The sequence below is a fragment of the Clarias gariepinus genome, chromosome 2 (assembly GCF_024256425.1).
Source record: "Clarias gariepinus isolate MV-2021 ecotype Netherlands chromosome 2, CGAR_prim_01v2, whole genome shotgun sequence".
In the NCBI taxonomy this organism is placed as follows: domain Eukaryota; kingdom Metazoa; phylum Chordata; class Actinopteri; order Siluriformes; family Clariidae; genus Clarias; species Clarias gariepinus.
Genome location: NC_071101.1, coordinates 45,988,003 through 46,014,461, shown reverse-complemented (window position 1 = coordinate 46,014,461; position 26,459 = coordinate 45,988,003). Strand labels below are relative to the sequence as shown.

The 26,459-nt window shown below is 41.9% G+C and overlaps 1 protein-coding gene across 1 annotated transcript; it reads right to left on the bottom strand.

Annotated features, from left to right (window-relative positions):
- Positions 1-5,658: 5,658 nt before the first annotated feature.
- On the bottom strand, positions 5,659-9,935 carry LOC128506312 (tripartite motif-containing protein 16-like protein). The gene is made up of 6 exons (XM_053476711.1): positions 9,306-9,935; positions 8,739-8,834; positions 8,346-8,579; positions 8,054-8,225; positions 7,774-7,833; positions 5,659-7,194 (listed from the first exon to the last, which is right to left on the bottom strand). Exons 1-6 carry the CDS (start codon positions 9,888-9,890, stop codon positions 6,665-6,667), a joined length of 1,677 nt encoding a protein of 558 aa, XP_053332686.1. The 5' UTR covers positions 9,891-9,935; the 3' UTR covers positions 5,659-6,664.
- Between the last annotated feature and the right edge of the window lie 16,524 nt (positions 9,936-26,459).

The window sequence follows — 26,459 nt, the reverse complement described above, 5'->3', positions numbered from 1 at the left end:
CTGCTTTAAATTTCACTATGTCAGATGGCGAGGATGACTCTGCTGTCGCCGAACCTGAGCATGTGATGGCGCCTGCGACAAAGAAGCCGCAGACAAGCTGCAAGAACTGAAGAACGCCAGAGAAGGCAAGTGGAGTCAATTGACTGCATTAACCGGTGAATTATAGTTGCTTATGTACAATGCCTACAATCTGTATGACGTTGAAACCAAATACCATATGAAATACAAGGCGCTACTAGAGGACTTTGTTGAAAGCAATAGGGATGTGCGACTGCACTTAACCGAAGACGAACACGAACATGATAGGCAAAACTGGTATATGTCTAAATTGCTGTGCGCCACAGAATTCAGGAAAAGGGTAGAGATGTGGATTACAGAAACTTAGAACCGCTCTAAGCCACCTCAAACATTCGACGACGGAGTTTTACCAGAAGACAGCGTGTCAATGGTGGAATCAAGGATACTCGCGCCTAACAAGCACGGAAGCGTAGTGACGGCAGCATTTAAAAGGTCCTCAATATCTACAGCATCCTTAGCTCGGCTAAAACAGGCAAAAGCTGACAGAGCATCCTTGCTGGCTAAAGCAGCAATCTTAGAGCAACGGCAGGCGTTAGAAATAGAGGAAGCACAATTCCAAGCACGATTAAAGGTTAAAAAGGAAAGGCTGGAATTCGAAGCGAAGCTTGCAAAGGTTGATGCAAAAATAAAAGTGTATCAGAATTGTGAAGAACGACAGGGTCCTGCAAGACAGGACGTGACCATCGAAACAAGTGGTGCATGCGCTCCCGAACAGGAACACAATGAACACCACGACCACAGCGCGTCAATGGACTATCTCAGACTGCCATCACGCCTTCAGGTAACACACTTAAGTGTGCCGGTATGTGCCAAACCCATAATGTCAAGCACCTTAATGGAATGGCCTACCCAAGGTAACGAACACTCACTTAACAATACTGATACAGTAGAGTCTCAGGGTAGGATGCCACATCAGGCAAATAATACAGAAATGTTTGCGAAAAAGTCAAAGGCAATTTTCCTTACTTCCGCGCAACGTTTCTTCATTCGATGGTGACCCTCTTAAGTTCACATCCTTTGTAAGAGCCTTTAAACATGTCATTGAAACCAAAACTGATAGCAATGTGGATAGGCTGTAATATCTTGAACAGTACACCATAGGACAGCCTAATGACCTCGTGAGAAGCTGCCAGCTCATGCCAGAACATTGCGGTTATGCAGAAGCCATGAGATTGTTACATGATAAGTTTGAAAATAAACAAATAATCGCTACAACGCTGATGCAAAAGGCACTCAACTGGCCGGAAATAAAGTCAGAGGACGGAAACTTTCTCCCTGTTCCTGGTAAACTGTTAACTGTTACAATACCATGTCAAGCATCGATTACATGGATGAGCTAGACAATGCTACCAACCTGAGGACTATAGTCTTAAAACTGCCCTACAAATTGCGTGAAAGATGGAGGAACCATACATACATGCACGAAAGGCGCACCCAAAAAAGAGCCAAGTTTGTCCAGCTGATGGAATTTGTAGAGCAAGAAGCAACGGTAAAGTCCAACCCACTTTTCGGCAACCTGAACGCTTCAACTAGTGATAAAAAACACTGCAACAAACCTCCTCCAGGGCTCAAGCAAAAAATGGAAGGAAAAAGAGGTAGCAGCCTTGCAACTGCCGTAAAGCAGGTTGGTAAAAATCATAAAGACTCGATTACAGTAAAGAGTAGTGGTGCATCAGTTATCAGTGCCTTCACTAAACCTTGTGCATTCTGTGTGAAAGACCATACCCTAGATGAATGCTACCAGTTTAACGATAAAACATATAAGGACAAATTGGACTGTTTGAAAAGGAATAGATTCTGTTTTAGATGTTTAGTAAAAGAACACTTAAGCAAAGACTGCACAAAGAAAATTACATGTCAGTTGTGCTCAAAGAGACATCCTTGCATGCTACACATTGCAGCACAAGACACAGCTCAAGCGATCGTAAAAGCTGACGAAACTGAACCAATTAAAACACTGCCTGTTACACTGAGTCATGAAACAAGCGCATGTACAGGGGCTGGAGATGACTGTATTCTCTCCATAGTACCTGTTAAAATAAAGTCCAAAAAGGGTAATAAGACAGTAGAAGTGTACGCCTTTATGGACCCAGGTAGTTCTGCTACTTTTTGTACCGAGTCATTAGCAAGGTGATTAAATGTACAAGGTAAAAAAAATTACATTATGTTAAGCACCATGAACGCGAGGAAACAAGTAGAAAGTTACGTGCTTACTGACTTAGAGGTTAGTAGTCTGAAAGAAAACACTTTTGTCGAACTCCCCAAAGTGTTCACACAAAAGAGTATCCCAGTCTCAGTGGAAAACATTCCACAACAGCACGACATTGATAAGTGGCCATACCTCAGCAAAGTAAAATTCTTCAGATTATTGCTAGAGTTGAAATTCTCATAGGTAACAAAAAACATAGGCTCCTAGAACCATGGCGAGTAATTAACAGCAGGCACAATGGGCCATATGCAGTAAAGACCGCTCTTGGATGGACCATAAATGGACCTCTTCGAGAGTCGGTCAAGGAAGGCACATGTGACAATGAGCAAGCGAGCGTTGCAGTCAACAGAGTTTCCATTGAAAGTGTAGAACAAATACTGATACAACAGTACAACCATGATTTTCCTGAACGGAATTGTGATGACAAAGCTGAGTTGTAACAAGAGGACTATCAGTTTTTAGACTCTGTAACTAACTCTCTGCAGTTTACCGATAATCACTTCTACATCGGCCTCCCATTTAAGAAAGCAGCTATTCAAATGCCCAATAACCGAAGTGCAGCCATGCAGCGCTCACTGAACCTCAAAAGGAAGTTTAAGAATAACCTCTCCTTTCATGGAAAGTATTCAAGTTTCATGAACGACATGTTTGAAAAGGGTCATGCAGTCAAGGTCCCTACACCTCACCTAAGTCGACAAGACGGGCAAGTGTGGTATATACCTCACCATGGTGTATACCATCCTCAAAAGAAAAAGTTAAGGGTTGTCTTCGACTGTGCTGCTAGCTATCAGGGAGTATTATTAAATAGCGAGCTCCTGCAGGGACCCGACCTGACAAACTCACTCATTGGAGTGCTCACACGCTTTAGACAAGAGGAAGTTGCCATGATGGCAGATGTGGAAGCCATGTACTATCAGGTTAGAGTTCCGGAAAAGGACACAGATTTGTTGCGTTTCCTATGGTGGCTGAATGGAGATGTGAGTCAGGACTTGGTCGAGTGCAAAATCATTTCCAAGTGTAGCCAACTTCGCCCTTAGGAAAACAGCAGAGGAAAACCGCAGCAATGCATCTGCTGAGGCAGTCAATACAGTACTTAAAAACTTTTATGTAGACGACTGCTTGAAGTCTGTTTCTAGTCATAATCAAGCAGTTGCGCTATATAGCAATCTCACCAAACTTTGGAGGGTGTGGAGGGTTTCACCTCACCAAGTGGGCAAGTAATAGTCGTACATTACTAACTTTCATTCCTGAGAGTGAAAGAATCAAAGACATGAGGGACTTAGATTTGAGTAAAGACACACTCCCTGTTGAGAGAGATCTAGGGGTGCTGTGGTGTATCAATTCATACACGCTCAAGTTCAAGATTAGTTTAAAAGAGCGGCCTGTTACTAGAAGAGGAATCTTGTCAGTCACTTGTTCAATTTATGACCCTCAGGCTTCCTTGCACCAGTCATACTGCCAGCTAAGATCTTAATGCAGCAGCTATGTAAAGAAAAACTTGCTTGGGATGATGACATTTCCAAACAAGTTATAAAAAGATGGAGGGCCTGGCTACAAGAGTTGCATCAACTGTCTGAGTTTAGTGTAGCAAGATGCGTAAAACCAGTTGACTTTGGAGTTACAACTACAGCACAACTTCACCACTTTTCAGATGCAAGTGAAATGGGATATGGAGTTGTCTCATACATTAAGTTAGTAAATGCTGATGGACTCACACACTGTGCATTCATGATGGGGAATTCTCGCGTAGCGCCCTTGAAACAAACTACGAATGGAATTGACAGCGGCAGTGGTTGCTGTGAACAGTGACAAGATGTTGAAAGGTCAACTGGAATTAGAACTGCTGGACTCTGTGTTTTGGACCGACACTACAACTGTCTTGAGATACATTGTCAATGAAAAACTTCACTTTTAAAACCTTCGTCGCTAACAGAATTTCCATCATACAAGAGTCAACCAAGCCACAGCAGTGGAGGTATGTCAACACTTCAAAAAACCCAGCTGACGCAGCATCCAGAGGCGTTTTCTGTGAAAAGTCATGAGAAACAGCAATTGGATCCATGGTCCCTCCTTTTTCAAAGAACCAGAGAGTAAATGGAATGGAATGGAATTTCCATGTTACAAAAGGGTAATGCATCCATAAAAAGAAACAGTTGTCTCTCAAAACTAGATCCAGTACTGCAGGATGGAGTACTAAGAGTCGGAGGAGGTCTTGGTACTGTAGGTCTGCAAGAGCATGTAAAACACCCAGTCATTATACCCAAAGACTCACACATTACAACTTTAATTTTAAGAGACATTCCCGAACAGGTCGGACATTGTGGAAGGAATTATATCCTTTTAAAATTGCAGCAGAAATACTGGATTCCAACTGCAAATTTCCTTGTGAGAAGGTTTCTGTCCAGTTGTGTAACATGTACAGTAGAAAGATCAGAGCAAAGACTAGTGAACAAAAAATGTCAGAACTGCCACATAATAGAATAACACCAGATCACCCACCGTTCACTAACGACTATTTTGGACCCTTCGAGGTCAAACAGGGTAGAAGTAATGTTAAAAGATATGGCGTATTGTTTACTTGTCTGACAACAAGAGCCGTGCACATTAAAGTTGCGCAGTCATTAGATACAGACTCCTGCTTAAGTGCTATTCGACGCTTTATGTGCAGAAGAGGCCAGCTGTTAGTTATGAGAAGTGATAATGGAACAAACTTTATAGGTACTAAGATTGAATTGCATAAAGCTATCCAACAGTGGAATCAGTCAAAAATGGAAGACGTCCTCATGCAAAGGGGGATACAATGGATATTTAATCCTCCTGCTGGGTCTCACTTTGGTGGAATATGGGAAAGGCAGATAAGATCAGTTAAAAAAATTTTGACGTCCGTACTAAAAGAACAAACACTAAACAATGAGAGCTTGCATACATTCCTGTGTGAGGTGGAAGCTATAATGAATGACCGTCCCCTTACCACTGCTACAGACGATCCCACAGACCTGGAGCCCCTGACACCTAACCACCTGCTGCTGATGAAAAAACAGCCAAACTTGCCTCCTGGACTTTTCAAAAAAGAGGACATTTACGCACGTCGCAAGTGGAAGCAAATTCAATACCTTGCCGACTTATTCTGGAAGCGATGGGTGCATGAATACTTGCCCTTGCTTCAGGAGCACCAAAAATGGTCTCAAGTGAGAAAAAAACCTCACGATCGGAGACGTAGTTCTAATAATTGATGAGTCTTCTCCAAGAAATTCATGGGTCGTTGGACGGATCACGAAAGCGTTCCCTGATAAAAAAGGACTTGTGAGATGTGTGCTGGTTAAAACTAAAACCAGTACACTGGAAAGACCCATCAATAAGCTGTGCCTCATATGTGAAATAGACTGTTAATTACCTTATAAAGTAGTTATGTTCCTTTCATTTGGTACGCAACGATATGAATACCTTAAGTTAAACTGTTAACAAATGTTTAAAGTGTTAAGAAAGTTAATTCAAATTTTAATCTAATAGTAAATTTTGTGGCCCTATTGTAAAAAAAAAAAAAAAAAATGTGTGCATTGTCAGCCTCCCTGCCTGTCAATTAGGGGCTGAAAATGTAAGGGCCATATTTCATTCTTGTGATTAGTTGTTGTGTTTATTTTATTTCAGTATATTAGTTAAGCATTAAGCATTAAGCATCATACCTGTAATTTGTATTGAGACATCATTTCATGAGTTGTTCTGTGACATCATCCCACAGTTGTGTAGCTGCATGTCTATCACGCACATTAGTTGTTCAGTTGTTGTTGAGACACGGAAGGATACAGAAAGGTGTGGAGAACACAAGCTATTGACCGTGAGACTGTAAGCTAAAAGGAATACAGTAAAATGAGTTGTTGTAACTGTAATCTATTGAAGCTACAGAACACAGCAAACGACTCGTCGTGACTACAGTGGATTTGTGCAAGAAACTGCAACAGCCGTTGTACTTTGATGTTGAAAATAAAACAAGAGACAAAGAAATCAATGAAACGTCTGGAGTCGTGAGTGACACTGTGTAACAAAAAGACACGCGTCAGAACTTGTGAATAACATGCACGTACATGTACTTTCAATAATGTAAATATAGAATTATTCTTAAGTGACGTCTGATGTGCCGAATTTCACCAAGGCTTTTTACACAGATACAACTTTATAATAATATTTAATATCATGTATTAATATTTAATACATTTAATAATACATCTGTTTATTTTCAATTTAACTATATTCAGTGTTAATATTTACTTTTTAATTGTTTCTAAATTACTGAGCTGTTTGTGCAGCTGGATTGTGTGTTAGTGAGACAGATGACTGAGCAACAATGTGACAATGTGCAGGAATTTTACACTAAACACTTTATTCTGGATCACACAATCTCACAGTAGAGTCAGGCCACCTGTAGAACCCAAACCCAGCGTACAGAGGCTGAGTGAATGTGGTGCGGACTCTGTGGAGGAGCTTCATCGTGTCAGAGACGCTGTAGAAGGACAGAGTTCCTGCACTGTGATCCACATACACTCCTATTCTGGAGGATGATGGAGCTCCGAGATCAGTCCTAATGTTGTTATAATGGAAAGAGAGAGAAGAAGAAGAACACCGCAGACTCCAGGACTGATTGTTGCATCCAAACCCACACTCTTTACCCCGTCCTTTCCTGCTGATGTTTTTATAAGAGACTGATATGGACACACCACCGCTCCACTCCACCTCCCAGTAACAGGGTCTACACACACTCTCCTTACACAACACCTGACACCAGGGGTCAAATCTCTCTGGATGATCAGAGTCCTGTTGCTCCCTCTCACTGTATCTCACCGCTCTGTTCTTCTCAGACAGAATGAAGCTACGATGTGTCGTGTTGGGATCCAGAGTCAGATAACAGAAATCTAAAATGAAAGAGAAAAACAAACTGAACAATGTGAACATGTTGGGTTTAATTCACAGAATACTGTATATTCATGTGAAGAGTGAGACAGCTGTCTGTGTGCGCTGATATCTGAGGGAGAAATGTCTCAATGTTCATTCAGATTTTAATCCAAAGAAATACAAAAAAAAAATTTATTGCAATTTTTCAGTATTTAGTATTTTTTATTCTGCTTATGGAAGATATAGTATTTTATATTATTATTATTATTATTATTATTATATTTTTTCATTTATTATTTTTTTGTATGTGTAACATACATTTCAGGAAATCATCTCTGCTCACTCTCTCTTTCTCTCTCTTTCACTCTCTTTTTTACTCTCTACACAAACACACACACACACATAACACAAAACACAAATAAACTAATAATAATTACATTTACATTTTAAATCACACAACATTCTTGCAAATTTAATTGTCTGTACTTAATATTTTCTAAGCTGGTTTTAAAGAAAACGGTACTCTATAGACCTAATAAACCTGTGTGTGTGTGTGTGTGTGTGTGTGTGTATGTGTGTGTGTGTGTGTGTACGTGTACATTTCAGAAACTCTTTTCTGCTCTGTTTCTCTGGTAGCGAAAAGATCTGAACTGCTGCAGCTGTGGAGAGAAAAATGGAAATGAAGACAAAAAGCATCATCAGGTTGTAAAAGATGGAAACAGTTTAAAGTGATACAGTCAGTTTATTTATTTTAAATCAGTATTTTAGTTCAAACTGTCTGCAGGAAGGTCAGCAGGAGCATAGCTAAGAAATAAGACCTCTCAGAGCGAGTAAAGACGTCCATCATTGTGTTTCTCCAGCAGGAACAGCTCCTCTTACCATGTGGAGGGATTTTGTTGAATTCCTCCTCACAGACTTTCTTGAGTCTCTTCTTCAGAACTGAGAGAGAATTTCTCACTCCATCAAATGAGAGATGTTGATGGACACTGATGCTGGATGTCTGAATGTCTTGTCTATCTTTTTTAGAAGACTGACGTCCAGAAGCTAAAGCCTACAGAAAGCAGATTAAATGTAAAACATACAGTACTTGCGATGTCAGTAGACATTCACAGTCCTTTAACAAGAGTGTGTGAGGAACAGCTGTGTGTGTAGATCAGACAGTGAGTGTTACCTGGAGGAACTGGATGTGATCGTGTGTGTGTGAAAGCTGCTCCAGCTCAGTGAGTCTCCTCTGAAGATCAGCAATCTTCTGCTCCAGTTGCTCCAGGAGACGTTCAGCTCGACTCAGTTCAGTCTTCTCCTGAGCTCTGATCAGCTCCGTCACCTCCGAGCGCTTTTTCTCCATGAAGCTGATCAGCTCAGTAAAGATCATCTCACTGTCCTCCACTGCTGTCTGTGCACTCAACTGTTAGGACACACACACACACACACACACACACACACACACACACACAGGATTTAAAGCTCATCTATCATTCCCTCTCTTACTGCGACTCTAAATGACTCCATGTTGTCCATATTGTGTGTGTTTCTAGGAGCAGCTCTGTCTCTGCTCACTGCTCACCTTTATAGTGTTCACAGCCTGTTTCAGCTCCTGCACCTTCTTCTGCTTCTCCTGGATTCTCTGCTGGGATTTCATCTGCTCCTCCATTAACTCACTCTGAGGACAAATTAAACACATTTGGGTGAATATTACCTGAAGTTAAAGACATACAGTACAATTCACTAAGGGTTTTATATTGTAACTGTGTCTTGTGCTGTTCTGCATTATTAGTTTGGATAGTGTGTATTCAGTAGGTGTCTGGTTGAGTCACCCTCCCATCCTTGTAACTATGTGTGTTGCCTCACCCAATGACAAACAAACACATAAATGTTTACCGATTATTTTTTTTTAAAATCAGCACTATCGGAGGCTAAATTCCACCACAAGCATTTTATTCATATGTGACATGGTACAATTATTTTAGTCCTTCAACAAAGATTTACAGCATTAGTGGAGGGCAGGAGTTTAGCAATGATTTTATAATTAACTCACTTAAAAACATTCAATTAACCTCAACAGTAAATGATTAAATCGGAAGTGTGTTGCAGCAGTAAAAGAGTTCTCAGAGTTCTTATAAAAAGGTCTCACCTGTCTTTCTGCTCTTTCTGATATGACAGAAACCATCTCATGACCTTTGTGTTTATCCATCGTACACAGAAAACAGATAAAACTTTGATCAGTGCGGCAGTAGACCTCCAGCACTCTATCATGCTCTGAGCACATCTTTTCAGGTGCTTTGTCTATCTTGTCCATTTTTAAATCTTTTAATCCATAGTTTTGCAGAGCTTTGGAGATAAAGGCAGAAGACATAAAATAGCCCAGACATATGAAAATGATCATCCACATCAGATACGACAGAGACGTCAGACAGGAATCTCCAGGTCCAGCGACACAGTAAGCAGGAGAAGCAGATTGAACTTCAGTCTTCTTCTTCAGTTTCTCCACCACTTCAGCCAGCATGTTGTTTCTGCGTAGAACAGGCCTTGGAGTGAAAGTGTCTCTGCACTGAGGACAGCTGTGGATGCCCTTCTGATCCTCCTGATCCCAGCAGTCATTAATACACACCTTACAGAAACTGTGACCACAGGGGATAGCCACCGGATCCTTCAGGAGATCCAGACACACTGGACAGATGAACTGATCCTGGTCTACTGAAATACTGGCCTCTGCCATTTTCCTGCATTAACACACTGAGAGAGAGACAGTCTGAGTTTCATTTTCCTTGACAAGAACTTCCTGGTTCTGTGTGTGTGTGTGTGTGTAAGAGAGAGTGTGAGGGGAGGAGCTAAAAATGAGGAAGGGCATGAATACAACTCTGTTAACTGTTTCAGCTCCCTTTAGTCCATGATTCTGTGGAGATGTAAATTATTCCTGTCTACAAAACACCTGAAGTAATCCTTTGACTTTGTTAATACATTTTACATAGTTTATTGAAATTTTTATATATTTATTAAATCTATTTAATAATAAAACAAAAAATCATATATATGTAATAGTTTTTATACCATTTTAAAATATTTATTTCATATTCACATAATATTAACATTAGTAAAAACAGCTGAAACATTATTAAGTTACAATTTTAAATAGCAATTAATAACTGTATTGGTATTATGACTATATTTATTGTCTTTCACAATTAAACTGTAGTGAAGCACTTTGAGCTCCATATTCTGTCTGAATAGAGTTATTCTAATGATTGTAGGTAAATAGACAGAGACAGATTGAGTCAGTACTTTATCAGTACTGTGTTTAATGTGACGTATCACTCCATAGTTCTCCAAAGTTTACTGTACTTCACTTTACTTAAGAATTTAGGATCTTCACTTCATGCTGAATTTAATAACATTAATAACTTTAATACACATTACAGTGTAGCTTCACCGTCCTTTTTTAAAGCTCCACACACTCACTCTGTTACACTACGTATAAATACAGAAACTGAAAGTTCATCCAGAGTAAAGAGAACTGATCTCTGTGCTCTCTCTCTCTCTCTCTCTCTCTCTCTCTCTCTCTCTCTCAGGAAAATAGTGGAGGTGAGTATTTCAGTAGATCAGGACCAGTTCATCTGTCCAGTCTGTCTGGATCTCCTGTGGTCCAGCACAGTTACAGTTACACTATCCTATCACAATACAGTGGAGGTGAGTGAACCCGGAGTGAAACAATTCTTCCTGAATGTCCTGTATGACTGTAGTGTTTATCAGCATTAAACCTCACAAGGTTTTTACCCTTACAGCATTAACAGCAAACACAAACATGTCTGTAACTTTTATTTAAAAATAATGAAATACCTTATGTTTATACTAAGAGATGAACTATTAAATAACTGCTACATATTCTTCAAAACTGCACAAGGTTACAGGACTTTCTCCAGGTTACTGACACTACATTTCTGAACTGACAAAATGTTCACTTTACAGTGTAACTGTATTAGACTTCTTTCTGACATTCCGAGTCTTAAACATCATTTAATTACATACACTTTGTGGAAAGAAAATTAATATGGAAAGAGCAAATGAACCTGGATGGACCTTGATCCCCGCGATGACGTAGTGAACGAAGCCCCGCCCCATAAACACACCTTTGTGCTGTTCTAATAACCTGGTTGCAATGCTGTATAGTCCCGGCAGGTGAAGCAGTGACTGCTTTAGTCAGCTGCAGTTCTTGCCTTGTCAACATATTTTCATGATTAAATCAAGTTTGTCATCTTGGAGATATATACAGTGTCAGTGTCTGAGTACCATCACTAACTATGCTTAAATAGCCCCACACCATGCCACTGGAATTTACTGTGTTATGTACCTGACATGGAGAACACAAGTGCAGATGAGATGATTTATTTACAAAGAGTTCACAATCACGACAACCAAATCCAGCATGGATAATCCAGCTCGTAAATCCAGAAAACAGACAAGGGTCAGGCGACTAAGACAGGCTAAACTCATTAACGCGGGGACAGAAACAGAAAGTATTGCTCCAACTCTGGTCTCTGAGGCATCCACTTTCACCGAGAATGGTTTAGAAGGATCTGGGTGCTTTAATATACGTGCTGTTGTGAACGCTTCATTGAGATTTAGAAAGGATTGTTGTGCTGCTGGATTCCATTTTAATCTTTTAGCAGGTCCGTCAGTGGTGTTGTGATACGGCCGAAATGTCTAATGAACCGTCTGTAGAAATTTGCAAACCATAGAAAACATTGTAGTTCCTTTATAATTGTTGGGCTTGGCCAGTCCCTTACCGCTGATACCTTTTCTTGATTGATCTATACGCCATCCTGGCCGATTACATACCCCAGAAAGGCAATTTCCTTCACATGGAATTCACATTTTTCTCCCTTGATGTACAGGTAATTGTTTCTGAGACAGGTAAGTACCTTCCTTACATGCACTATATGGCTATTTAAGTCTGGCGAGTAGATCAAAATGTCTTCAATGTAGGCTATGATGTATTTTCCCAGCATTTCCTGGAGCATGTCATTTATGAAATTCTGAAAAACTGCTGGGGCTGAAGAGAGTCCATATGGCATTACACAATATTCCTAGTGTCCAGATGTGGTGCTAAAGGCAGTTTTCCATTCATCTCCTTCACAAATTCTGATTAGATTATACGTAAGCACTGAATAGATCCTGTTTAGAACAATTTTTTACTTCTTTAAGTTGTTCCAAGGCTGTTGGGACCAGGGGTAGAGGGAATCTATAATTTACCGAGACCTTGTTGAGCTCACGATAGTTAATGCACGGTCTAAAACCACCTCCTCTTTTTTCCATAAAAAAGAAGCTTGATGTGTCTGGAGATGTGGATGGATGTCACTGTTTAACTGTAGTGTGTAGTGTTTAACTCTTTCCTCTCTTGCTCTTGACGAAGGCGGTCGCATCTGCTCTCCCTCCCTTATCTCTCCCCGCTTGCTTCTCTTGTCTGTCTTGTGAATACTATTCAGAGACTCTCCTCGTCTTGCTCTTGAAAATAAAAAAAAAAGGAATATGGATTTGATCAAGTGGTCTCTGAATGCAATTGACACGATCTTCTCGACGAGAAATGTGGGTTCTGGGGAACCTACTTGTCCTGCTGAGACGTTTGCTGCTGGATACACAATGGACGGTTGGGAGAAGTGGCGCATTGTGTGCCTGGCCGCACTGTCTCTGGAGGATGTTGAAGATATCTACCTATTCGGAACTCTGATAACTGGGATTCTGCTGATTGGATTAGGTGGGATACTTGGATATCGAAAAATCTTAAAAGCAGTCAGTCTCAACCCCAAGAGACTGGCTGGCTGGGAAATAGTGGTGACGAGAGCTGTCAGTAATCAGACTGTGGTTCTGGACCGCAAATTGGATAACATCTTGGTGAGACTAGCAGCTATGCAACGTGATTTGGACAGACCTGGAGACCAGTGATGGACATTAAATATCTGTGAAATTGGCAGATATTGATCGAAACCTGGAAAATATGTTTTTCTTTTTTGGCTGCCCTTTTTCTTTCCAGCTACTGCATTTCAAGGCCGTGGCTGGAGACATAACTAACTCCCCGAAGACCAAGATAACGAGACGCTCTGGAATCCTACTCCCCCCCCCCTTCAAGGACACCTGGCGCAGACTATTACGGGATGTTACAGGCTTACAAACTGACACGCACGCACTCACGCACTCACAGAACAGCTACAGATAGACACTCTACCTTCCCCATATCCAACGCCTTCGTGTGCTTATTCCCTTCAGTGTGGGCAGGCGGAATCGGGACCAGCGCTCTTTAGCTGCAGGGACTGGAGCTGTTTGCCTACATTGGACATTTCCTATCCCCTGTACCCTCATCGTTGCAATGTTTATGTCTTGTGATTACATGTTTTTCTGTGCTTGTTGCTGAGGTATTTTTTGTACCCCTGATCGCACACTGCCCTTTTCGAAGGACAGTCTGGGAGGGGATTTTTTACCCTCATTATCCTAATGTATCTTATTCCTTATTTTCTATGATGGCGCCGGTTAGGTGGCTGCCGTCGCGACTCTGTGGTCGCAAAAATCATTTCGCTGCATATTGTACTCTGTATGATTGTGCATGTGACAAATAAACTTGAACTTGGATGAATATATCCTTGGTGCAGTGCTTCGGTGATGTATTCCTCAATTACTTCTGTTTATTTTTGTGATAGTGGTTATATTCTGCCTCGTGGAAGAGGGGCCCCTTCAAGGAACTCGATTGCACAATCTTGCTAAATACATCACTGAACATTCGATTCTTTGGAAATTATATTGTTTGTAGCTGTTTCTGGGCTATTAATGAAGGTAGATGCTACGTGGAGGGTGGGTTGAAGCATGCACTGGTTTTTGCACTCCTTAGACCATTGTGTTATTTCCTGTTCCTTCCACGATGTCTGAGGGTTATGTTGTTGTAGCTAGAGTAACCCAGGATTATAGGGAACTTCGTTGTGGTGATGAGGAAGAAAATGTGTTCCTGATGCATTGCCCCAACGGTGAGTGACAGTCGTGTAGTTTTGTGTTTTACGGATCCTCGTTTATATCTGGTACCGAGGTTTTTGTCCATGAAGTTTCCGGCTGCTCCAGAGTCAATCAGTGCTGAAACATAAATTATCTGATTTGAGAATTCTACTTTAACTTTTTTGGACAGTAGACAAGGAGGAGCATTTTCACATACTTCCCGGGCCTCTCTTTTGCTTTCTGTTGGTCGGCTGTACAGGACAGAGACCGATGCTGTGTTGTGATCCCCCGCAATAGAAGCACAACTGCTTCCTCTGGCAGCGGTTCATTTCTCCTGCCGTTGTCTGTGCGCCCCCAATTTGCGTTGGTTCTGCTGGAGGTATTATGGAAGATTCAATCATTTTGCCCAGGTATCGTTGTCTTGACATCAATGTGTCTAGGTTAATAGTGAGATCAATAAGTTTATCCAATGAGACATTGCCGTCACGATATGCCAGTTCCTTGAATATCCTGGGATTTAATCTGCAGCAATATGTTCCTTTTAACGCGGGTTCATTCCACTCGCTACCCACGGATATTGAGAGCGTATTCGGCCTTGCTGCACATTGAGCAGGTGCTCACTCAATTGAGTGATCAAACACCCTTTTAAACATTTTAAAGAAGTGGTCGAATGAATTTCTTTGCTTCCGTCATCTTTATTTCATACAGCGGTGGCCCATTTTAAGGCTTTTCCAGTGAGCATATTTATGAATTGAGCGATTTTACCTTTTTCGCTGACATTGTCCTGTCCAGCAAAGTAAAGTGAGCACTGCAAGGCGAAGCCTTTGGCACACGCCGGATCACAGGCGTATTTTTCAGGACGAGCCACCTTGTATCTTTTTAAAGTTCTGCTGGAGTTGTTCCATATTGATTCTAATTTGTGCAACGTCCTGACAGAGCTCGTTTAGAACTTGGGTGTGGCTCAGAAGGGCTTCTCGAAAAATCTCTTCCTGCATCTTTGGGCAAAGTATTGTGTTATGTACCTGACATGGAGAACGCAAGAGAAGATGAGATGATTTATTTAGAAAGAGTTCACAATCACGACAACCAAATCCGGCACGGATAATCCAGCTCGTAAATCCAGAAAACAGGCAGGGGTCAGGCAATATACAACAAACATAAACTGGGACAGGCTAAACTCGTTAACGTGGGGACAGAAACAGAATCAAAATCCGAAATAGCAGTCAAAATACAGAAGGCTTGTCAGCGACACTAGAACAAGTTCACAGGGAGCATATACTTCAGGAGGACCAGAAGTACACGAGTCCTTTTAATCTGTTTCCTGTGATTATTCTCAGGTGTGCTAATAGTCAGGTGAGTCAGAGCATTGCTGTTGGGAGTTGTAGTTCTTGTTTGTAGTTCTGACATACTGCATTGTCTACATACTTTTCATCATTATATTAAGGATGTCATCTTGCTTTGTCACTCTTGTACGCTTTTACAATAATAATATAAGAAATTAAAAATTTAATGAAAATGCATTTTTATGTAGTAGTTAATAATGCTGCCCCAGCATGTTTTACATAAATACCTAATTAAGCTAAGTATGGGTAATGAGTCATGAGTAAATAAGTGTGGGTTTTTTTCTTTAACATAGTGTGTTACTATGTATAGAGACGTACAGTGGTGTGAAAAACTATTTGCCCCCTTCCTTATTTCTTAATTTTATGCATGTTTGTCACACAAAATGTTTCTGATCATCAAACACATTACTATTAGTCAAAGATAACACAAGTAAACACAAAATGCAGTTTTTAAATGATGGTTTTTATTATTTAGGGAGAAAAAACCTACATGGCCCTGTGTGAAAAAGTAATTGCCCCCTGAACCTAATAACTGGTTGGGCCACCCTTAGCAGCAATAACTTGCAACGAGTCTTTTATAGCGCTCTGGAGGAATTTTGGCCCACTCATCTTTGCAGAATTGTTGCACTTTGGGTCATTGTCCTGCTGCAGCACCTCAGATCGCTTCAGCTTGAGTTGACGAACAGATGGCTGGACATTCTCTTCAGGATTTTTTGGTAGACAGTAGAATTCATGGTTCCATCTATCACAGCAAGCCTTCCAGGTCCTGAAGCAGCAAAACAACCCCAGACCATCTCACTACCACCACCATATTTTACTGTTGGTATGATGTTCTTTTTCTAAAATGCTGTGTTACTTTTACGCCAGATGTAACGGGACACGCACCTCGTCTGTCCACAAGGTATTTTCCCAAAACTCTTGGCAATCATTGAGAGTTTTTTTTAGCAAAATTGAGACGAGCCTTAATGTTCTTTTTGCTTAAAAGTGGTTTGCGCCTTGGAAATCTGCCATGCAGGCCGTTTTTGCCCAGTCTCTTTCTTATGGTGGAGTCGTGAACACTGACCTTAATTGAGGTAAGTGAGGCCTGCAGTTCTTTAGATGTTGTCCTGGGGTCTTTTGTGGCCTCTCGGATAAGTTGTCTCTGCGCTCTTGGGGTAATTTTGGTCGGTCGGCCGGCCGGCCACTCCTGGGAAGGTTCAACACGGTTCCATGTTTTTGCCATTTTGGATAATGGCTCTCACTGTGGTTCGCTGGAGTCCCAACCCAGTGGGCACAAACTCATGGAAACCACGTGGAAAAGACGTGTTTTCACCCCGTGGAAAAGACGGGTAATTTAGGCGTAAAAGGCAAGTCGAATTCCATGTGGATTTGACACATGGAATCCACGTGTTTTTTACCACTTGGAAAAGACATGGATGTTAGCCCATGGAAAATACGTGTTGTGTTCAACGTAAATTCTGCAAAGTTTAAAATGTCTACAACATCCTGTGTAAAGCAGACACAAATCACATAAAAGTTGTAATAACTAATAATTTATTCATATTTTAAAACAAACAATACAAAATGCACATAAAAACTGGGTGTAGTGCATAATACTGAAATAACATAAAAATGTGAATACTAAAAGACTAATCAAACAAACAAAACATCTAAGAGAAGATAGACAACTGTCTTAAACAGCAAAAGAAACAAAATTACAAAAACATTTACTTAACACCTAATAAATTACACTGCATCCAGCCTTTCTTTCCTCTTAGGTGCATTTCGTAATCGACTGGCAAAGGAGCTGAGGGCAAAGGCCTCTGTAACATCATGCGCCTTTACTACACTGTCTGTCAAAGGACAAAAATGTTTAGTATAATTTAGATGCATGGACTGCAATTTATCAATACAATCATTGTGTTAATATAAAACAAAGACACGACCACAAGGCACTGTTCAATTACTTACCAGTTATTAATTTGCACAGCGCTGTTAAATGATGTTTTATCCCCTCGTGATCCCTTCATGTTTAGTTGAAACATAAGTGAATTGGTAAGGAATCTAGAAGAAAACAAACTTATCTATTTATCGTCAAAGAAATAAATGGGTAGAGTAACCACATAAGTTACACTGAAAAGTTCCTTCTCCCATTCTTAGAAATTCAATGGAACATATATATTCTGCAAGTAAATGTTAGTGTTCACTGTCAGAACTCCTCAGTGCATATAATATATTATACATGATGATGGTGTTGCATTTATGACAAATTATACCTGTTTATCAAAAACTAGCTGGTTTTTATGATTTTTGACAAATTAACGTTTGCAATTGCCTGTTATGCTTCGAAGCCTACGTTAGCTACATACATAGATTCACAATCAAGCTAACCACGTCGGTTAGAACCTACACTAACTGCCACAGAACAAACTAGAATATTACTGCTTACCTCAGTGCTTACCCTGTAACATCACACACAAATGTTCTCTGTATGAAACACAATTGCCACGGGTACTTTGTAACTTTAGCAGACCGCAAATTTAAACAAATTTCGAAGTTTCTAATTTCTTTTTATTAGCTATAAATGTTTCGCGCTTCCATTTAAAAAAACAGTATCCAGAAAAGGCTGATCACTACGCATGCTCAGTACCACTCGCTAGACTGCAAAGTCACTCTGCGCAGCGACGCCTATGTGTTGCCTCTGATAGTACATCGGTGTTCTAAACTACTTTTTAGTTTGCAAATCCAGTGTACGTTGTAGTCAGATGTGGCATTTAGGCGATCAGTAACACATTTTGAAAATGCCATTTCAGAACACAGGAACCTGGTGCGCTAGCTATTTAGCGGCGCGAGCACAGTCCGCCCTGGCGATTAATATATGTGACTGCCATAGTGTTTTCCACCCGCACTAGGACATGGTAGCCTCTCAACTGCTGGAGGAAGTGCTTTAGGGCCAGAAATAGAGCCATCATTTCGAGGCAATTGATGTGCCGCGCGAGAACATGGCCTCTCCAGCTCCCTTGGGCTGGACGGTCATCAAAGACCGCACCACAGCCCATGAGGGAAGCGTCTGTCGTTAGCATCTGCGATGACAAGACGAACTTAGAGTGGGACCCAAAGTCAGAAACCGGGGTCTGAACCACATAGGAAGGGTACGAAGCACCTGGCGCGTAACCTTTATTGGGGATTGGCCCTAGAGTGAAATCCCCTGGTTCTTAGCCACAACTAAAATGCTCTCATGTGCAGAAGGCCCAAAGGTGTCACCGTGGATACAGCTGCCATAAGAGCTAAGATCTATGAAAGTGATGGTCACTTTCCGGTCAAGCTTGATTTCCTTGAGGGTGTTGAGAATGGATTCGACACGAGCGGGAGACAGCTGTGCCCGCTTACGATCGAATCCCATGTGACACCCATTATGTTGTCCTCTGAACAGGAAAGAGCACGCTTTTCATGGCGTTGGGTCTCAATCCTAAGAAACAAAGATAAGCTAGGATGACATGCTGATGTCAAAGCGCTAGCTACAGTACTGAGACTGGGCCAGCCAGTCGTCTATGTAATTCAAATACGGATGCCCTGGAGTCGTAAGCACCAGAACTACATCCATGCATTTCATATATGTGCGGGTGAGAGAGGTAGACCAAATGGAAGGACCCGATACTGGTAAGCTTCGCCCCCGAAAGTGACCTTAGGAACCTCCTGTGTTGTGGCAATATTTCTATATGAAGTAGGTGTCCTTCAATCGATTGTCCCAAATCAATCGCTTGGTAGGATTTGAGAGCAACACTTTGACAGTCAACATTTTGAAGCTGTATTTATTTATTTTAGATAGCGGAACAGCCCGCGAAAATCTAAAAATTGGACGTAGCCCCCCGTTCCTCTTGGGAACCAAGAAATACAGACTGTAGTAGCCTGACTCACTGTCTGGTAGGGGAACATGTTCCATGACCCCATTCCCCAGCAACTTCTGTCAGCAGATGCGCACTTTCCGGTTTCACGGAAGTGGAGACCACGCCGTTGAAACACGGAGGGTGATGTGAGAACTGCATCCTGTAGTTTCTCTCTACAGTGCTTAGTACCCAAGGAGATATGCTTGGCAGTAGTTTCCACGCTGCCAGTTTCTCTGAAAGGGGCAAAAGTCTCGGCGGCTTGGTTAAACGGGGGGGCAATGTTAGTTGTTCGGCATCCTGAAACATGGTAGGAAAAACCAAAGAGCTAACACTTTATTGGAGACTAGTGTTGCCCGAAACACCAGTGGTGGCGGAGCAAAAACACCGACCTCCTGGGGTGCCAGGGAGAACACTTCATTCTCAAAAGGAATTCTGCGTGCCTCTCCCCATTGGGGGGCCACCCCCATGGTTCTGGGCACATAAACCTCAGGGCTTCTTTGTGAAGAAGACAATATACCAGTCTGAGCTCTTTTAAGGCGGATTGCGAAGCGCAGGCACGACGCACCCCAATCTTTACGAAGGGGTGCCCGGCTCAAAAACACTCTCTTTGTGTTTAACGCCTTGCAAGCGTCAGACCCGGTCGAGACTGGGTGGCCGACAGTCCCGACTCTTGAGCATGGCGGGGAAGGAATTTCCGAAGGCTTGTTCATATAATGTCGCCTCGTGAACCTAGTGGCAAACGAGTTAGCGACATCGCCAAACAGGCCGGAAGGTGAAATAGGGGCATCAAGGAGGAATGCGCGATCCTATGCTTGATGCTGCTGAGATTCAAGCCATAAGTCTGTGGCCCGGCGTAATTCCAGAACGCCCTATCTTGAAGAGCCCCACCAGTACTCAAGTCTCTCAGCAGGTCAGCCTGGTAGACCTGCAAAATCGTCATGGTGTGCAATGGAGCACCAACCAGACCTGTTGCCTGAAAAGCTTTTCCCTCCAGGGAAGATAAAAGTCTATACAGCTTGAAAGGAAGTATTAGCTTTTCAGGGAGGATGATGTCCCAGGAGAGAGATAGCCTGGAAGCGTCTCTTCTATCTGGGCGTCATCATATAACCCTGCGCTTCGACCTCAACTATATTTTAACAAATAAATAAAGTAGATGGCAGGAAAACACAGGATAGATACAGCTTACTCCATGAAAGGGTTAACTCATATGGAGATTGCTAAGAAAAAGGGAGAGAGCGTTGTTGAGGCTCCGCCCCCCGGCCACCCGACAAAACCTGCCGTCTACTGTTTTTTTTTGTTTGTTTTTTTTAAGTGCTTCGGTGCTATTTCCATCTCCGCGGAGCGAGAGAGAATTTTTATCCTTGCCCATTCACAAGAAGCGCGCGCTTGCGAGCGGACAGAGGGATTTCCCGATCCAACGAGGAAGTGAGAGATAGGAGTTTTAAATCCGTCTCTCACAGCTTTGCTGGATACATGCGTTTTAAGCCCCAGAAATGCGCCGCGGCCCGGTGCTTCTCAAGGAATGCGGAACGCGCGCGAGCACTTTATTCGAAGCAGTAAAGTGTAGAGATTGCCCTCCGATATGTGTTTATTAGACACGGAGGGATATCTCAATTAAAACTCTGCCATATCGGTGAGTTAAACACTTTCTTATTTTGCTGGTTTAAACACACACGCATACACAACAAGGTCAGTGAAGACAAAAGATCTGAGGAATGTTTCCGGTTCACTCCTATTTATAACCTGCAGGTGCGTCTAATCAGATGACGTCACCCGACCGAGGTTATATAAGCCAAAATTTGATGTGTTTGATACACACATGCTTCACAACCGGCAACATGACAAGATGTTTCCCATAGCGTTTTCACGCAGCATCGAGTGTAGCCTTTGAAAGGGAATTATTCGTGTCGTAGAGGGGATCTCTCTCTCTCTCACACATACACACACACACACACACACACACACACACACAGGGAAGGAAAGATTAAGAGGCTGTGTCATTCTTGCTTAAACTGTTACACTTTCACAGAATGTTTAGTAATAAACCACCACTTTCCCAATAAAAGCAGAATTCACACCTGTGACCATCTTTGCCTTCTAAATGTTGTTTTCTTTACAGATTCACAGTTTGTTCAAAATTCTAGAGGGATTATTGATATCTTAAATGGGTCAGCAGTGATGATGCCTTAAACTTACGCCGAAAAAGTGGTTAATAACTTTCAGTGTGGCCTTATATTGAGTGACACGTTCAGTAACATCATGCTCAGTGAAATCATGTTCAGTGACATCAAATTGAGTAACATCATAGTGCGATGCTTATTTTTAAGCATCTGCAGCCTATTATACACACATACACATTACAAATGTTAACACTTACACTCACACTGACACACACTCATACACACACACAAACACACTCATATATCACACACATACACACACTAACCCTAACATGTCACACACACACACACACACACACACACACACACGCAAACACACACACACACACACACACTAACAAATCACTTCTCGTACGCATCACACACATCACAAATCTTAACACACACACCACACAAACACACACACACCTCTGTCTCTCTCTCTCACATACACTAACCCTAATGTGTCACACACACACACACACACACACACACACACACACACACACACACACACACACGGAGACTAACGCACTTAATAAATATTTAGAGCCTAAACTGACATCAGCCCTATATAGTGTGTGAAGTGTGCAGGTTGTGCGGTGGACCCGGGCGGCAATGGGTGCTTGGGCCCGCTCATCTCTGCTTGCAATTATATTATTATTTATACCTATTAGTTCCGATATGTTTTTTTACCATTCTTTTTTCTTACACCATGTTTTTCACAGCGTTTATCCAGTCATTTCTTTCACTGCAGTTATTAACCCTGTAACAGGTCTGCCCTTATATTTAAAGCCTTTCTACATTTTTGTTTTGTTGGGTTTAGTAAATGCATGCATTTTGTTTCTTTTGCTGCAGAAATTCAATACAAAAAGAATAACCATCCCAGAGTAGCTTTATAAAACGTACAGTTTATGTAAAAAAATACAGACACAGAACTGCTGTACACAGAACAAACACAGTACAGACTTTATTTGCAAAAGGACATTACTACAAGATATACAAACAGAAAAAGCACCAGAATTATAATTAAAAAAAAACTAAGTAATCTTCTATTCTGCCTGGTCTTCTGCATTTGGCCACATCACACCTGATATCTTTTCTGGCAAGGCATCGTGGGAAGAATCTTTTGGCATTTCTTATCCACCCCTGGCAGTGTTCAGCTGTGATGTCTTGGCATGCAGCATCCATTGCATCCAGGAGAGACATTTGGTCATGTGGACGATGGTCAAAACCTTCCATCTCCAGGCTGAGAAAGACTCCTCAATGGGGTTGAGAAAGGGGGAGTAAAGGGCAAGGAAATGGGACATCATCCTTGAATGGGCGTTAAACCAGGCTGTGACTGCATGGAAATGGTGGAATGCCACATTGTCCCATGTGATAACACACGTATATTGGCAAGTGATCTTCCACCCTGCCCCCTTTCTAGCTCTGGCACCAGTCTTTCTGGCAAGTCTTCTAAAAACAGGAGAAGGCAGTCAGTGTTGTAGGGGCCAATCTGACATTTATGCAGGAGTGCACAGTAACTGTGGCCCTTTGGCCTATTATGTTTCTCCAATGGCAACGTCTTTTCGCCAAGTTGAAGCCAGCCTCGCCAACATAGATAATTTCATGTGGGACTTGATTGGCCTCCTTGACTCTCTGAAAGTAATTACACACAGTGTATGTAAATGCTGTGCTGTACTGTATATCTACTGTATGTACGAATGCACTTCAGGTTTATAGAGTAGTTTTCTGCAAAACAGACTGTGTATAGTCTACACAGTCAATACAGTAATGACTGTATTGCATAACCTTACCTGGACATATTGGTGACAGAGTTTTCTGATGCGCTTACTGTTCTTTTCAAAAGGAACTTTGTATAGTTGTTACATTTGGACTCTGTGTTTAGCTAGAGTCTGAGAAATTAATGTTATGCTGATTGCTGCAATGCTCCCAAAGACAAGGTTGTCCTCTACAACTCTGGAGTGAATGTCCTTCAGTTTTATTTCATTGTCAGCAATCACCATGTTGACAATAACAAGTTCCTGTTCTTCATTCAAGAGCTTTCTTCTGCTCCCTGAGGGAGGTAGACATTGAATCCTTAGAGGGACAAAATACATATTAGAGACCAGACGCATACAGTCACTCTAATACAGTAAATGGTAAAATTATTTACCTTTTGCTGTAGGAGAAGCAATATCCTACGTGTTGGTTTCTCTGAAAATACAGACAATGTATGCCACTGTGTCCTGTCTGAGATTTGACTGTACTCGTTCACCAGCCTCTCTGTATGATAGCCCGTGGTTTATGACATGGTCAATGATAGTAGCTCTTATTTGATCAGTTACCCTAGATCTGGTCCTTCTTTGAGCGCCACCACGCATTCTAACTCCTCTCCCTCTACCTTGCCCCACGCCTCTCAATTGTCCTGATACTCGTCTTCCTCTCCCTCGTGCAGGCATTTTTTCTTTCTTTCTTTCTTTCTTTCTTTCTTTCTGTTGCTCTATATTGTTCCTTTTACACACAAGATCAGCCTAAAGAGTCCTCTTTTAGAATATACTGTATGATCATGTGATTGGAAAAACCTCAACACCTGAGTGTGGTTCCTAGAAGGGGTTCAGCTGTGATTTATATATTTGCATAACTGCAATAAGCTGTTTCTCATTGGCAATAGAATAAAATACAGGGAATATATTTGTGTTTCAGTTCACAATATGAACAGCTGTTCACTTTGACTTTAGCCTATATAAGTTATGTTTAGAACATGATGTTATCTGTTCTGACATACAGTGTGAACGCATTTGTAAATTTGACTGTAAAATTACATTGTTTTGGTCTTGGTTGAGCTTGTGTGTTAAAGTTCAAGCATTTTAAATTGGTTTTAATTGTATGCATTTTGTATTAAAGCAACAAGAAATGTGTTAATTGTATATCCTACAAAGACAGATGTTATGCTAACCGCTAAGAGTTTAGGAAACTTGTTTTTAAAAAACTGTCATAGCGATTGTAAAAAACTGTAAATGACATACATAATTAGTTTAATTGGCTTATACAGTATTTAGGCTACTGATTAAAAAAAACGGTGGATAAAAAGTAATTTTATAATTATATATTTTATAATGTTAATGGCGGAGCAACATTTTTTAAATATATATAATATTTTTAGCCACGACTCTTGCTCTTTGTATTCATACATTTGATTTAAATTTGTCAAAAGGACCGGCAATACTGATTCCAAAATTTACCTCAAAATGTCTCAGGTTACTTTACTGTAACCTTGTTACCTGAAAAAGCGGGAACGAGATGCTGCGTAAAAACGCTATGGGAACATTTTTCTGTGTTGCTGGTTGTGAAGCATGTGTGTATCAAACACGCCAAATCTTGGCATATACTGTATAACTTCGGTCAGGTGATGTCATCTGATGAAGCGCACCTGCAGGTTATAAATAGGAGTGAACCGGAAACATTTCTCAGATCAATTTTGTCTGAAAGGACGTCCAGTCACGTAAGCAGTGCGGCATTGGAGCATGGGGCATTGAATTTTTAGGAAACAGGGTTACAGTAAAGTAACCTGAGACATTCCCTTTCAAAAGCTACACTCGATGTTGTGTGAAAACGCTATGGGAACAACGCTGCCACACTGCAAATGTCCGGACCCCCAAGGTTGTGTAGCAAGTGCCCACAAAGGCCAAGGAGGTCTCAGAGCTAGCTCTGGGAGGCTGACTCGAGGATCAGTGAGCCCAGAGTAGCATGAACATCCAGACTATTGAATCTGACAAATGTGTGCGGAGAGGACCAACTTGCCGCATCACACACTTGCTGCAGGGGAACACCTTTTTCCAGGGCAATAGATGAGGCAATTCCCCTGGCCGAATGAGCCCTGATTCCTAGAGGTGAAGTGAGACCAGGCGCCTCATAGGCTAGGGCTGTAGCATGTCTAACCCAACCATGACAACGTTTGTGTAGTGACCCTGTAGCATATGGAAAACATGCACTGACTTACGCCACTGGCTAGTCCGGTGGACGTAAATCTAAAGAGCACGTACTGGACACAATAAGTGAAGTCTTTCCTGCTCTGGAGCTGTAAAAGGTGGAGGACAGAATGCTTCGACAACAACTGGGTGCATGGTTGAGAATGGAACTTTCGGAAGATAGTTCGGGTGAGGATGCAGAATAGCTTTGACTAGCCCAGGGGCAAAGTCTGGGCAGGATGGGGAGACTGACAAACTTGCAGGTCCCCAATTTTCTTCAGAGAAGTAAGAGCCATGAGAAGAACCATCTTAAGCAGGCGCTGACTCTAGTGGTTCGAAAGGGATGTTTTGCCATGCACCAATCTTCAAATACATTCAATTTGAGGGCATAGGTTCTTCTAGTGGAGGGAGCCCTAGCACTTATATAGTTATATAGTATTAGTAGTTTCAATTACGCTGGCTGGAAGACCAACATCTCTTAGTTGGTCCCCTTCAGGGGCCAGATGTGAAGGTTCCAAAGCTGGGGTCAGGGATGAAATATCGTCCCCTGCGCCTGAGACAGCAGATCCTTTCTCACTCAAATCACCCAGGATGAGCCGTCAAGGAGAGAAATTAGGTCCGAGAACCACACTCTGGTCGGCCAACGGGGTGCTATTAATAAGAGGCGCAAACCCTGTCGACGGACCCTTGCCAGGACTCCCAGGAGCAGAGGAAATGATAAAGGCATAATTTGGGCCACGTATGGGCCATCGCATCCAGACCCAAGGGAGCTGGAGGAGTCAGAGAGTAGTAGAGCGGACATTGTGCTGTCCCTCGGGAGGCAAAGAGGTCCACCTCTGCTACGTAAAATCTTCCCCAGATTTGACTGACTACTTCGGGGTGGAGTTTCCATTCCCCATGTGTCACAGCTTGACTGAATAGCAAGTATGCTCCCACATTTATATGCCCAGGAATGTAAATCGCCCTGAGGGACAGGAACGTGTGTCCTGTGT